Source organism: Parus major, chromosome 2 (assembly GCF_001522545.3).
Source record: "Parus major isolate Abel chromosome 2, Parus_major1.1, whole genome shotgun sequence".
Taxonomy (NCBI): Eukaryota; Metazoa; Chordata; class Aves; order Passeriformes; family Paridae; genus Parus; species Parus major.
The window spans coordinates 57251956-57266275 of NC_031769.1; the positions used below are offsets into that span (position 1 = coordinate 57251956).

At 41.9% G+C, this 14320-nt stretch overlaps 1 protein-coding gene across 4 annotated transcripts in view; it reads right to left on the minus strand.

The window, feature by feature from the left end:
* The window catches only part of NFATC1 (nuclear factor of activated T cells 1), a 106565-nt gene that overhangs the window by 54605 nt on the left and 37640 nt on the right, over positions 1-14320 (minus strand). For all 4 annotated transcript variants that reach the window (XM_015619606.2, XM_015619605.2, XM_015619607.3 and 1 more), the window contains exons 4-6: positions 12570-12772; positions 9318-9490; positions 7219-7359 (exon numbers count right to left, since the gene is read on the minus strand). In XM_015619606.2, the coding sequence (XP_015475092.1) occupies positions 7219-7359; positions 9318-9490; positions 12570-12772 (517 nt within the window). The remainder of the gene's footprint in view (positions 1-7218; positions 7360-9317; positions 9491-12569; positions 12773-14320) is intronic.

Below are 14320 nucleotides of genomic sequence, written 5' to 3' on the forward strand. Positions count from 1 at the left end.
ACAGGAACGATGGCTGTGGGGGACCCACGCTGAAGCAGGCTATTCCTGAAGGACTGAACCTTGTGGAGAAGACCCATTCTGAAGGAGTACATGAAGATCTGTCTGCCATGGGGGGACACCACACTGGAGCAAGGGAACAATACGGGAGGGAAGGAATGGTAAAGAGGAGCTGTTACGGACTGACCAAAGCCTCCATTCCCTGAGCCTCTGCGCCACTCAGGGAGAGGAAATAGAACTCAGGAATGAAGTGAAGTTGAGCTTGGGAAGGGAGGCAGGGGTAAAGCTGGTTTTCAGTTTTACCTTTGTTTTCACTAACCTACTCTATTTTCAATTGATAATAAATTATTTCCCCCAAGTGAAGCCCATTTTGCCTGTGACAGTAACTGATATGCAATCTCCCTGTCTTTATCTTGACCCATGAGCTTTCTCATCTTATTTTCTTCCCCCTGTCCTGTTGAGGAGGGGGAGTGAGAGAGCTGCTTGGTGGTCACCTGGCAGCCAGCCAAGGTCAACCCACTATACTTCTTTCCTCCACTGTCTTTAGGCACTGATCACTTCATTAGACTCAGATCTCTTGTAAGGGCTGTGAATTCCTGTGGACAGACAGTCCTACTGGAACAGTAACAGTAAAAACTATTGGAAATCTTGTGCTAGTTGTAAAAGTTCAGAGACAAAGCTCTGACTGCACAGATATGGCTGCTTGAATCAGTCTGGAAGACAGGAAAGAATAAACTTGAAGCATTCAACTTCATTTTCTATAATAATAAAAAATTTACAGGATTACTTGGACAAGTGACTTTTGAGACCATGTGGTTATTCCTTACTTCTTTGTTGCTCACAGTAACTATTTCTGATTGATTGATCTCATTCTTCACTGTGAGAGGAACACCCTGGATGAGACTTGCTGCTGCTGACACCATCTCATGTGTATGGCTGCTGTCCCATTCTGTCTTCACCATTCCCTAGACTAACCAGCCAGGAAAAACTGAAACGTGCTGTCATTTACTACAAGCTGCATCACTACTCCTCTGTGCGCGTGAAAGGGTTCCACCATCAAATGACTCCAGCATCTGATGACACAATTCACCCGAGGGTATCTATTTCTGGGCAGTGGCCAGAAACCCCTTCAGCTATCAATACATCTCTAGGATCTAGGTTCAAGTGACCTTCACGTGACCCCTGTCATGACCTTGCATAACCCCCCCAAATTTAAACATTTTATTGGATGACCTGGAGTAACCCCGTGACCTCCAAATGACCCCAAATGACCTCTAAGTGACCTTCAAGTGACCTTCACGTGAACTCCAAGCTTCCAACTCATCTGCCTTTGAAGTTTCCAGTTTATCGAGTTCCCCAAATTTTTAACCTCACTGCGCATGAGTCAGCATGCAATTGCTCGCTGCCAACTGGAACGTGTGTCCTAAACTTGGATAAACAGACAGATAAAGCCAAAATTAAGTAGTATCTGTCTATCTGACTAGAGGGGGAAGGAGAGTTTTGCCACTTGCTTATTTATTATGTGAGCTACAGTATGATTACTGGTGTGAAACATGACCCCTTTTTGGCCAGCTGCCCCCCAAACTGCTACTGGCAATGGAAAGAGCAATGGAAAGATCTCTGAGAATGTGAGATCTTTTACCATGTGGAGCTCTGCCAAGACTCAGGTCACCCATCTCACCATCCCATCACATCACGTCAAAACAGACTCCAAACCCTAAGCTCCACAGTGTATCTGAGTCAAACCAAAAAGCCCACATGCTCCCTCAATGCATCTGTTCCATTCACGTCACTCAAATGTTTTGTCAACGTATCACTTCCCAGAACTTTTTCTCAGTTTTGCTGAAGCTAAAGGACTGTGTTTGAGTTACCTGCCATATTACAAGGTAAGTTCTGCTCACACAACATGTGGGAAACAGAACTGAATTTATAAGACATGTGTACCTTAAAGCAGAAACTGATTGATTCTAATCTTTGCCAGAGACAGGGAAATTTGAGAGGAACAAAAAACCTGTAAAATGCTAGAGTGGACAGTTACATTCATCCAGCTTCCTTCTTTTCTGTATCACATTTCCCTTGTGCAAAAATTCAGCTGACCGAGCTTGACCACACATCTAACAGGAGGCAAACTGTTAAGTTTTCCCATCTGAAATACTTACAGAAAGCTATGATTTCCTTAGGCATATATATACAAAAAATTAAATTGGTGATTTCACCCTGTTATCTTTCATCTGCTCTAGTTATAACTATTACACATCAACACCTTCATGTTCTAAGAGCAAAACCTGTTCAGCAGGGAGAAGGAACAGTTTTGACAAAAAAATCCATTTCACAAAATTAAAAACAAGAGCAGAATGAAGAATTTGATGCAATAACTAATTCTGAAAAGCTTCCTAATTGTTTGAGAATATTCAAAAAGAAAAATCCCTGGAGGAAATGTTGTTTACACACAGTTTATTTCTCTGTCTTTCAGGAACTTTGAGACTCAAAGGCTTTGGGCATAACAGCTGAGGATATTATGCAATTAGGTTACTGAAGTGTGTAGGTGCCAGGATTACTGTTGAAGTCTGAGTAATTAACAAGTTGTTCAAAACCATTGAAGTTTGTAAGTCTGGAGTTATCCAGAGACATTGTGAACACTACAAATGTCCATCAAAGAGAGTGATGCAACTTCAGGGAGGGGCATTTGTTACAGGGAAGATTAGACACAGCCTTTGACTAGGACAAAATGGCCCTCAACATCAAAAGCCCAGAGTCAAAGTACCAAAGTCAGTGTTACTTGAGAAACTAATCTCATAGTGAAGTTGGGTGTTACATTTCTGCCTTTCCCCTCTTTAAAACCCTTGCCCTGAGCTCTCATCTCTATGCACAAAAGCAAAGAAATGGGTTTGGAGCTCTGACTTAACTAGTGGCAAATCAACCCTATGATAATTAATAGTAATACATCTAATGACCATTTCTGCCCATAAATCACAAATTGATTATCAAGATTTCATCAGTTTAACCTGATCTTTTAGGTATGTCTAGACTTGGCCAAATCCGTGAAGTCTGGAAATACTTGAGCTAGTTCCAGTGTTAAAACTACAGGAGCAAGGAGCAGTTTTTCTGAGCAAGGAGGGATTTTCAGATTAACTCTTTCAGATCTCAATATGGGACTTTTTCGAACCCCCAAAATACTCTTTCTATCCCAAAATATCCTACGGCATGGCAGGAACTATAATCCATAATTTACCATAACGTACCCATAATTCTCCTGTGCATTGTTCCTTGGGATACTGGCTTTATGTCTCATCAATGAGCTTTCACTTATCAGTTACAGGATACATTTTGTGAGCAGAGGGATGAAAACCAGTTTTTTTCAGCACAGTGATCAGTTTTACAGATTAATGATCATAATCTGATATACTAAGAGTCAGTAGTCTGGTTGTTTCAGTTAGTTAGGCTTTTGTGCTGCTTTGTGCTCAGAAACTCACATTTCCTTAAAAAAATTAGCTTTGAAAAGAGTGTTTGCAGAAAGTGTTGCCAAAAAATGGTAGCTGATAGATATGTGATCCCTAAAACACACCAAGCATCTCTGCTTTTTCTGAACTTCCCTCAAGACTTTTGTTGCCTGGTACATTTATAATCTACAAATGAAATACAAAGTTTTAAAATTTTAAGCAACTATATCAGTCTTTTGTTATAATTCCAGATCATGACCCACGCAGATGCACATGTTAACAGGAAGCATTTTCACTCCTAGCCAATACTTCTCACCATAGCTAACAAACACCAACTTCATTTTACCTGCTTTTGTAACTTAAATGCACATCTTGCTGCCACAGCAACCCCCAGCCTACAGATATCAAGGGCCCTTGCCAGTAAGGAGTTGCAGACTTTTCAGTATTTTATAAAGTACTAATTCTTCTGGTCATGAACAGATGGTTGGCTATCCTCAATGTGGCACTCAACAACCATGACATGCATGATACACTTTTGAACCTCGGGAAGAGAAATGCATGACTACAAAGAGAGACAGAAAGTTAAAGGAGATAAGGAAAAAGTTATTAGTGTAATTTTTAAGCATCAAAACCATTGTGGGACTCTCCAGTCTATGGAAATTCTGTATTTAAAAGAGTGAACCTCTCAAAATACATTTAACATTCACATTTTCACTACTGCTAAGTTTCTCTGATGGTCATTTTATACCACTGCTCATCAATGGAAAATATGGTCTGATGTGCAAGCAACAGAATATTGCACAAGATCTGGTAAAATAAGGCCTCACATCAACAGGTAAGAACTTTTTTACAGTACTAAAGAATCTCGAGAAAATTTTAGTCCACTTCTGAACACTCATTATTTATCCAAAAGGGCGCCTTCTGCCTAACCTCGCCATGAGGGGTTCTCCTTCTAGAGAAGGTCCTCACAGCGTTTCTCCCCTGGTCCTTTCAATGTGCCATGCCTTTGGCCCCTGGATACCTCATTTCCCTGTGTGAGACAGTTACAGGACTGCAAAGTTTGTTTTTCTCTGTTTCATATGCTTCTTGGCTGAACAGCAGCTAGTAAGGGGTTAAGCTGAAAGCAGGAAGCCACTGCCGCCCCAGCAGAAAGATTGATTTGATCATTCTTCAGGGATTCCCTCTTGTATGAGTCACTGCTCAGACTGACTCCCCCACCAAAGGAGGCCAGGATAATGCCATTCCTCCAGAGACTACAACAGCTGAGGGCTAGCCCTGAAGACTGAAAGCTTGGGACTCATGCTTGGAAAAACATTCAGCAGACCACAATGCACTCAGCAGACTTAGGGAAAGCTGGGGGAAAAAAAAGGCAAACAAAAAGTGTTCTCAACCTCCCTGCATTATCCAATTAAGTATGCAGACTAGGAGGAATTAGACAAGCTCCAGGAGACTGCCTCCCGGCTTGGGGACTCTGCCCGAGTAAGGACTGGAGACATGAGTTGACGTAGTACAGTATTTAAATTTTATACAAAAGATATGTTCTCTTTATGAGCTCAACGATCTATTACTTTGATCTATTACTCTGTAATAGCTGTGTTTGGCTGCTACCTACTAGGAACGTGATTAACATTCCAAATTCAAAAACAAAAGTGGTAACAGCAGCAAAACTAATGAATGTCTCCAGCTAATCACAGAGGTTCATAACCAGCTCTCTAAGAGAAAGAGAAACTATGCTGGTGCTCCTTCTCTTGACCTACTTTCACTGATGTTCAAGAGCTGAAAGGGAAAGAAACACCCCATGCTGATTTACAAACGTGAATGCTTGTCCATTTGACGTTAAATACAGTGACTGTTCAAAAATCCAGCCAGAGCAGTCTGCCACTAAGGATGACACATTGCTCTTGTTTGCTTCTGATGCATTGAGGTGAGTGACACAGCATAGCACACAAACCATGGAAGCCTTAAAAATTGCTCAGCCCAGATTAGCCAGCAGCTTTGCTTTTTGTGTGTCATTTCTACTGACACAATTATTGTGGCTCCTAGAGATGCTACACACTGACTCGAAGGGCTCAGCGCCTGCAGGCTATAGTGCCCTGCAGCTGCAACAAACCTACCAACTACTAAAAAAAGGCAGGACCTTAAATTCTGTAATTGAAGGCTATACACTGAATACCTGCTTTTAGTGTACCTAATGCAGTATTAGGGATATAGGAGTAGGGACAATGTTCAGATCCATGCTGTGGTGCCTGCTGTGGGCAAGCAGCATCACCATCACAATTCTTCAGAATGCAACACTTAAAAATTTTCCAACTCAAAAAAGGAAGAGGAAAGGAAATAAGTATTAAGGAAGGCACCCTTTAATGTGGTTTCCTTCTTGTAATGAGAGAGACTGAGGACTCCTGACATGTCACACTAACCCAGTTCTGTGCAGTAAAGGAAGTTTAAATATAAATAAAGTAGACATTAACTTTCTTCCCTCCTGTGTGGGAACACAGAAAACTCATTTTCTTTTTTAATTGCAATACCACCTTTTTCCTATATTTTTAAATTTTCTTAAGAAACAAAAAGAATATTTCTACTGATGTCACAGCCACATCCCTACTGTGTATGCTGCAGTGCTTGGGGTTCACAGAATGTGCCAATTGGCTCTCCCTGAGAAGCTAAGGCATTACCTCTGCCCAGGCACTTTTGGCAGCTTAAACCACCTCAACTCAGGATTCTGCTGGGGAATTTCAGGGGTGTCTTCTGCTTTTGTCCTGAGCTTGCTGAGCCTAAAGACACGGGTATCTTTGCCTCCAGAGCCTCCCCTGCTCTCCCTGACATCCTGCCCCGTGGCCCATGTGGTGCCGGCAGGGGCTGTGGCAGGAGAGCAGCGTGGAACATAAAGGATTTAACACAAAGGGTTAAACAGGCGCAGTGTCAAAGCTGGTGCAGGCAGCCTGAGCAGTGCCCAAGATTGTTTTAAGTTCGGGGGGGGGTGGGGGGGGTTCACTCGGCAGCTGAGGAATTCATAGCTTCTGCCAGCGCCAGGGAAACCCTTTCCAAAACAAGACTCAAAACTATCCTTAGCAGTCTCGTTTCAGGGCCTGATTTTGATTCCCAGCTCCACTCGCACTGCTTATTCCCGCGGGGGGATTCACACCCATTCCGCACTGTCACCCTGTGATCCACCGCTCCTGCACGCACATCCTGCCCCAGCTCCCATTCCATGCCATTTTCCCTGTTTCAGCCTGGCCTGCCACTCTTCTCCAGGAGAACCAGCACCGCAGGAACAGCGCTGGGCGAGGGGAAGTTGTGTTCAGTCCTTCCCTCAGTCCTCGAGGTAAACCTGTCCTTCAAATGAATGTGTGAGTTCCAAGTCCTCCTCAGCCAGAGCCCTGTAAATGCCACGGGAGACACAGGTGCACACACACCACTGGCAGCACAAATTACAGAAATGTTTAAGAAGATGCACCGTACTGCAGGCTTTAGGGGGACATGGCACCAGAGATTTCGAACCCGTCTCACAGGTACTGCCTGCTAAACTCGTGGTTTGCTACAATAAACAAATGCCAAAGGTTGACTTTCGATATCTTTGAGTCTACCTGTAACTACAGTTGCCACAGTGTGAAACCTCAGCATAAAGGCATGGCTCAGATCCCTTCCACAGCTTTGCCCAGTGACATGGAAAACATATTATGTGCAGAAGAAAATGTCATTACCGTATTTGTGCTTTCATCATTTGACACAGATGGGGTGGGGGGGAAGGCAGATTGAATTTTTCTCGATTGAAAAGACATACCTGGCGCTTTCTCCACAAAGATGACTTTGGAGTCTTGCAGAAAGTTATGACCAGTCAGTACCATTTTCTTCCCCCCAGTAACAGGAAAACTGTCAGTACTTTGCTTCTCCACCAGAGGCAGTTCTTGGGCAGATCTCTGAGCTGGAGAGTTATAAAGAAGATTTAAAAAAAAAAAAAGGCAACCACAAACACACAAAAAAGTAAATACTGCGTTAGTAAGTAACTTAATGCTTACCCTCACAAGATAAGTTGAGTTTGATACATAAACTAAGGTCACAAGGTTGACAGGAAACATGGTTCATTTTCAAGTGCTTTGATTGTAAACAATAGTCTTAAACAGCAGTACAGATTCAAAAGACTCACAAAGAACAAGTGTTCTAAAATGCAGCTTGATACGTACTATATCAGGAAGTGTATTTTTATGGAAATTCATTTATTTTAAATAATTTTCTCTCACTCTGTGTCTAGCATATATGCTGTGTGTGTACAAGGCACACATGACAAGGTAATTACGTGTGTCCAAAATTTGTTTCAGTCTGTATACACCCTATTGTCAATTCTGCAAATTGTCTTGTTGCAGCAGCAGCAGCAATGGCCCTTGTGATTCAGCACCAGCTCACACTTTAGAGAGAGTCTTTCCAAAAGAACCTGAGTACCCAAGCACACATGGATCCATGGAAACTCCATCTGGTATCCTTGTGGCACAAATTTGGGACATGAACTGGGACATGAAGAGAGTGCTGCTTCAAGGGATGATTTTATCCAAGTTATATGGTTCCTTCTGGTGTCACATGCACTAAGAAATTTACAAAGTTTTTGGCACCAGCTTATTCCACATTCTGCACTGGAAATAACACTAGCACTTCTTTTTTTTCTGTTTTCCACTTCCTTCAGCGAGTATGTGCCATGCTTGTGCTCATTACGCAACACTCAAAGCTACAGTGCCCTGACACAAATACAATCGGCTTCACATTTAGTGGCTCCTTGAGCTTGGCACCTTGCACAGACCAGTTCAGCATAGATTCAAACTGTTCCCTATCCTGCAGTGTAGCAACAGAAAAGCTCTCATAAACATCAACCATTAAACCATGACTCCTCACATTTCTTGCTCTGCCCTCCAGCATGAATGGAGCTAGGAATGGTCAGACCTTCCTTCCCATTTCCTCTGCCAGAGCTCACCCCTCACATACCTGCCAGATGTTAAGCTTCCCCCCTTCTCTGTCAGCATCAGAAAGATACACTTTGTGGATGGAATTCAACAAAACCTTAAAAAATTGCTTCAATCCATCCAGCTAATCAAAACAGCATTGGGAGTTAGACTGAAATTCAGCTTCCACCACTTATGCTGGAGAATTAAAGCTACACAAAGCAGATACATTTTGTTTTGTGCAGGGGAGGCTGATGATGCTTACAGATAAAAAATTATATAGGTATCTTTGAAGGGTGTCCCAATGTATCTGATAAAATACAGTCTGTACATTTAAATTGACCCCAGTGCAGAAACCTGGTTTCTGGAAGTTTTCTGAAGCTGCAGGCCAGTGTGTCAGCTCTAGTATACTGCTAGCTCATTATCAAAGGGTCTGGGGTTTTGTTTGCTGGTTTTTGCTTTATGATGGGGAGAGAGAATGAATAGGACACGAGAGATGTTTTCCAAAACTTCTACAGCAATTACTGTTGTGATAAGGAGTCACCAAAACCAAAGGCCCTGTCACTCCCAGGTCTACTATTAGTTTAACTGCTCTTTACTTGTAAACTTGTGTTTTTCTACAGCGCTCGATGCACAAAGCCACGCATATTTTCCTAAAACACAGATATTCTGTTCTCAATGTAAACCACGTACTTTTGGAAAGCAGATTAAAGCAGATTAAAGTTCACTAACTAGACAGGTAAAGCAAAACCAATATAGAGGGTGTTGACATGGACAAAGACTGCACATGTGGCAGAAGTGTTAAAAACTGTTCCAAACAGTTTTTAACACTTTAAACGTCTTTTAACTGTTTAAAGAAAGACTAAAAGACTTTAGACGTCTTTTTTAACCTTATTGATGAAAAAATTTTCTGATAATACCCAGCAAGAGGAGGATGTTTTCTGCTACTTACAGCACTCAATGGGGTTGGAGGCTACTTGCAAGGAGAGGGTCCTGCCATTGGCCTGTGGGATATGAACCCTGAAGACCAGACGCACACGTGTGTTCTTCCGACCGATGTCCGTCTCTCCCTTGCGCAGCTCGATATCAGAGTTTCGGAGCTTTAATATCCCAGCACAGTCAATGCTATCCAAAAGGAAACACAGGGCAATTCAATTCACTTCAGGGAGACACGAGTATGCGATATCTTCCCTCTCTCCTGCATGCTCTTCTTAAAAAACTGTGCCTGGCACAACCCAATGACCAGGCTGAATGCAGCAGACTGAGCACTCCCAAGCAGCCGAGTTGGGGCTATCTGTAGCAGCAGGTAGTGGCTGCTGTAAAGCACGTAAATTAAGGATGTTACTTCAATTCCCAGAGGAAGAAAATCTAAAACACCCTTCCTCCCCAACACATCCTGTAAGGATTGTAGTTAAAGAATAACCATAGCCCAAAGAAACACTGAGACTAGAAAAGTCAATGGGATGCAACAGCAGTGCAGGAACTGTTACTAACCCAGAATGCCGGGCTACTTACAATTTTACTTGTTATAGCTAATTTGGACAAAAATCTGACAAGATTTTCAATCTAGGGTGATGTCCTGAAATTCTTATTAATGAGCAGAGCTCTCTCTGAGGTCTTTTCTACTGTCAATTTGTTTGTGTTTCAATGAGTTGGAAATATTCCCAAGCTGAGCGCTGAGCTGATGCTCTGCATGAAAAAAACTAAACTCAGAGTCATCTCCCCACATTAAGGAAAAACGTGCTTTTCATCAGATACCTCTACTACAATTCCTGATCTCACTCTCTTTTTTTTTAACTTTGGCTTTCTTCTGGATGAGTATACAAGTCAGGATTTTTGTCAAAGAGTATTTCAACAGAAGAAGCTCCCAGAACAAAAGACATATAAACATACACACTCAAAAACCCACTGCAAAAATACCTCTGCCTTGGCCATGACTACAAAGCCTACATGGCAATTTCTTCTGGGTACTGGTCTCTGGCATGCATTTTATTACATTGAATATGCTTAGTTAACTTTATTTTACATTCAAAGAGTTTAATTTCCCCTACAAACCTTTGAAGCTCTGTTCTGAAGCAAACTGCAAACAAGCACGATGGCAGTACGATTTTGATCTGCATTTTTTCTAAAGTATGGATTTCAGAATTTAAAAAATGCCCTTGCTGATACGATCAAAGAAACTAATGAAAGTAGTAAAGATTCCCAACAATGCATATTAGCAGATGAAGCTGTAAGAATTACAGAGTATTTGTACCCATGTCAAGATTCTATGCAAAGATCCATAAAATATGGAAGAAAGAGTGCATTTCTCCATTTTGTCTCTCCTATAGCAACACTTGTAAATTGAGTAATTATTGACATACAGTTCATACCCAAATATTCAGAGAAGAAAATGTATTTAAATTCAAGCTTGTAAAGTCATGGACATTTAAATCTGAAGTCAAAAGGAACAGCTAAACCTGCAAAAGTTTAAATGGGCAGATGAGCTCTGATGTTTCACTGAATAAAGGCCTGAACACATAAAGTGTGAGAAAAGTCCTTGGCTCCAAATTTCAGTTCACTGGTAGTGCTACATGAGGTTTCAGACTATTGACATGTAAGGCTTATATATACCAAAGCATTGTTTGTGATTCTTGAGTGAGCTGTACTACAGTCTGGCACGCACTCCAAAAAAATATTCAGCTTGGCTCCTAAACTGTGTAACTTACCTTTATTTCAGGGAGAAAGATGAATGAAATGACAATAATGATCCTAGATGGCCAAAAATGTGATTCAAACTGGATAAATAAAGGGCCAGATAAATACTGTGTGGGTACAAATTGGTGAAATTTTCTTAACCCCGGTGCAGCCCCACCAGCTTACGAGGGCAGTGAACAGCGCCAGTAATTTTGAAGGCTTGTCATGACTTTTAACACAATGCACTCAGAGAGATCCTCAGGTCTTGAGTGATTACTCTAAGCCCAGCTGGCAATGCAGCTGAACACATTCTGGCTCTTCTATTTACAAGAGGCACTCTAGCGCGTGTTGTACATGACACTGCAAACCGGCTTCTAATAACCACTCTGTGTGGAAGGACTTTAGGTATCTGATAGCATTTTCCACTTTGTTAAGGTATGGAAAACTGTATGAAAGACAAGGAGTGAAATTGTGATTTTCCTGAGGTATTTTGCTTGGCAGAGGTCAGGATTTCTTGCTTGCTGCCTTCCTATATATACACACAAAGGTGCATGCACCTATATATAAATATGAATACATTTATATTTATACACAAACACACACCAATAGCTGTACTTGCACGCAAGCACACAGAAATTCCTCCCAAGGCAGACACCTCAGATAATGATTAGGATTATTTGAATGAGGGGGGAGAAAACTCAGATAAGGGGCTAGGTTGATTTGAGGGAGGGGTACAGAGAGGACAGGATTAAATAGCGTGGAAGGTCTCATGTATGTCATTTACACTATTTTAAGCTTTATATAACATCCTATAATGATGTTTACGGATGTTTAATGGATCTACAGGGCACTTAATTATCACTCAGATATCCTAACATATCCATGCCTGCTTTTCTGCATAGCAGTAAACTTAGCCCAGGTTAACAACTCAATCTGTAACCTGCATCACCGTCAAATAAAGATTCTCAGAGGTATCTCTTCTCAGTTCTGGAAGATTTGCTTGTAAACAAGTGCCATGAAAAATGCTGAGTTTTATTATGTGAGAAATGAGTGGTTTTATTTGTCTCAGAAAAGCCACGAGGGTACTTGGAAATGCTCTCTAAGAGTTTCCTTTGACATCCAAAGATAAATTTTAATCAGCTCTGTTCCTTGCGCTAGTGCGTATAGGAGCAACAGGTGTCATATTTAGAAACTAAATGCAGGAGCTGAGGTAGGAGATATTTACAGCTCAGTAACCGAGATACTTATTTTAAATGGCAAATAAGCACACTGGCTGAAACTCTAGAATGAAAGCAAATCAGTTGTCATAAATATTTGTGAAGTTCATTTTGCTGTTAAGATGATTAGAGGCAATTTGTCTCCGCAAAGTTGTGAAAACCTACTATTACAGAGAGAAATGTAGGGGAAGAAAGTAAAAAGACAGGGAAGGGAAAACTGTGTGTAAGAAGAAAGAAACAAACCCTAAAGAAATTAAGTGAGGTGACCAAGACGAAAGTGTTAGGAGTCAGATATGGTGCCTTGGTCTTACATTGCTCTCATGTTGTTCTCTGGAAGAAGTGGAATTTCCAGGACTTTGGTGTTGGAAAGTATTGTTTCGTGGCTGGTGGTGGAAACGGTCTTGCCGGTGATCCGGTGAACCTGGTAGAAGGCATGGGGTCGCAGCAGGCGGTCGTCTGCAGTCCCAATGAACAGCTGCAGCGTGAGCGGCTCGCTTTCTAAGTAACCATGGAGCTGGCAAGAGAACAGAAAACGCCCACTGAGCACCACGCACATAAACTGCTAGGAATCAATTAAATCTTTATAAGCAGGAGAGCCTAATTCAAGGAGAGAACTTGTGACAGGTGCTATGTGTTAAGTCCCCCCTTTCCATTTTTCCTGTAATGTAATATTGGTACAATAAAAAGGTGCACTCACAAAATGTCTCATTATCCTAAAGGACCTGAGGCACTTTAGATGGGCTGAGCTTTTGAGCACTCCTGCTACATCCATGGAAAACTCTGCATACATTCTGCTACAGTGTTCAGCAAAAAAACCACAGTGAACTTGTTTTTCCTTCACAGTACTGAGGGATGCAAAACCGACAGAGTTTGCAAGTGGAAAGGAGCTCATCCTTCCCCATGCTTCCTGGGACATCCCTCATGCAGCAGCAGTCTGCTGCTTATGACCCGTCCCCCTCATTAGCTGATTTTTATGCTCGTAAATACTTCCTGGGACAGCATGGAGACAGATCACATATACATGATTAGTAGCTCACCATGTGTGTCAAATTCTTGTTATAATCACACAAAAATCTCATTGAAGCTCTTGGGCCTGGCTTGAACCTCATCCACATTACAGTGACTGCTCTGATGACAAGTCTTATTTCTGCCACAAGATGCAGAGGAAGCAGAGCCTGACCTCATCCACACCATCTCCTGCAGAAGCTACTCAGGGTTCCCACTGCTGTGGAATCCCCAGACATCGTCCCACTTGTGGCTGCTGCCTGACACTGGGAAATGAGTCTCACAAAAACAGTTTTCTTGCAGGGGTAAGTGGTGAATCCCTGTCCCAAAAGAAGGGAGGATGCAGCAACTATAGGAGAGAGGAATGATAGGCAAGGTGTGCTGTCCCAGGAGATGCCCCACCCTAGAGCAAACCTGCTTACTTTGTTGTAGGTTTAGGCTTCTCTGTGAATGGTTCAGGTGGGTTTGGGCATGAGTTGTTCACCATCACTGAATATTACAGAAAAAAATTTATCATAATTTGGTGAGGAGCAACACTAGTTTTAAGGTAGATATAAGTTCAAAGCTAAATAAAGCTAAAACAAGTGGTGAAACCCATATATCAAATGCTGCTTTGTATTTTGTCTGTTTTCACTCTCCTTAAATCTTACAAAGCAATTTCATGTTATCTCTCTATGGTATTTTACCATCTGATAACAGGAATGCTATTAAAAACAAAGATCTTGAATCACTTTTACTCCTTGAGCCCTGCAAAATTCTGGTGGGTGCTAACAGGCCCAAAATCCTCCCTCCACTATCAAACATGTTGAATGGCAACAGCAACTCATAGTGGCAAAGTTTCAGGCGCCACAGTGACCAATGCATGAGGAAGGGAGGACGATGAGCCACACCATTTTTCACCCCACACTTTGGTTCAGAAAAGCGAAGAGAATGGAAGTATTTTTCTTGATTTGGTGCAACAATTTTTATATCCTTACCTAAGGCACATGAATGCTGGGAGGATGCAGGGATAAGAGGAGGGCAAGGCTCATTTCTAGCACTACACTATTTTATCAGC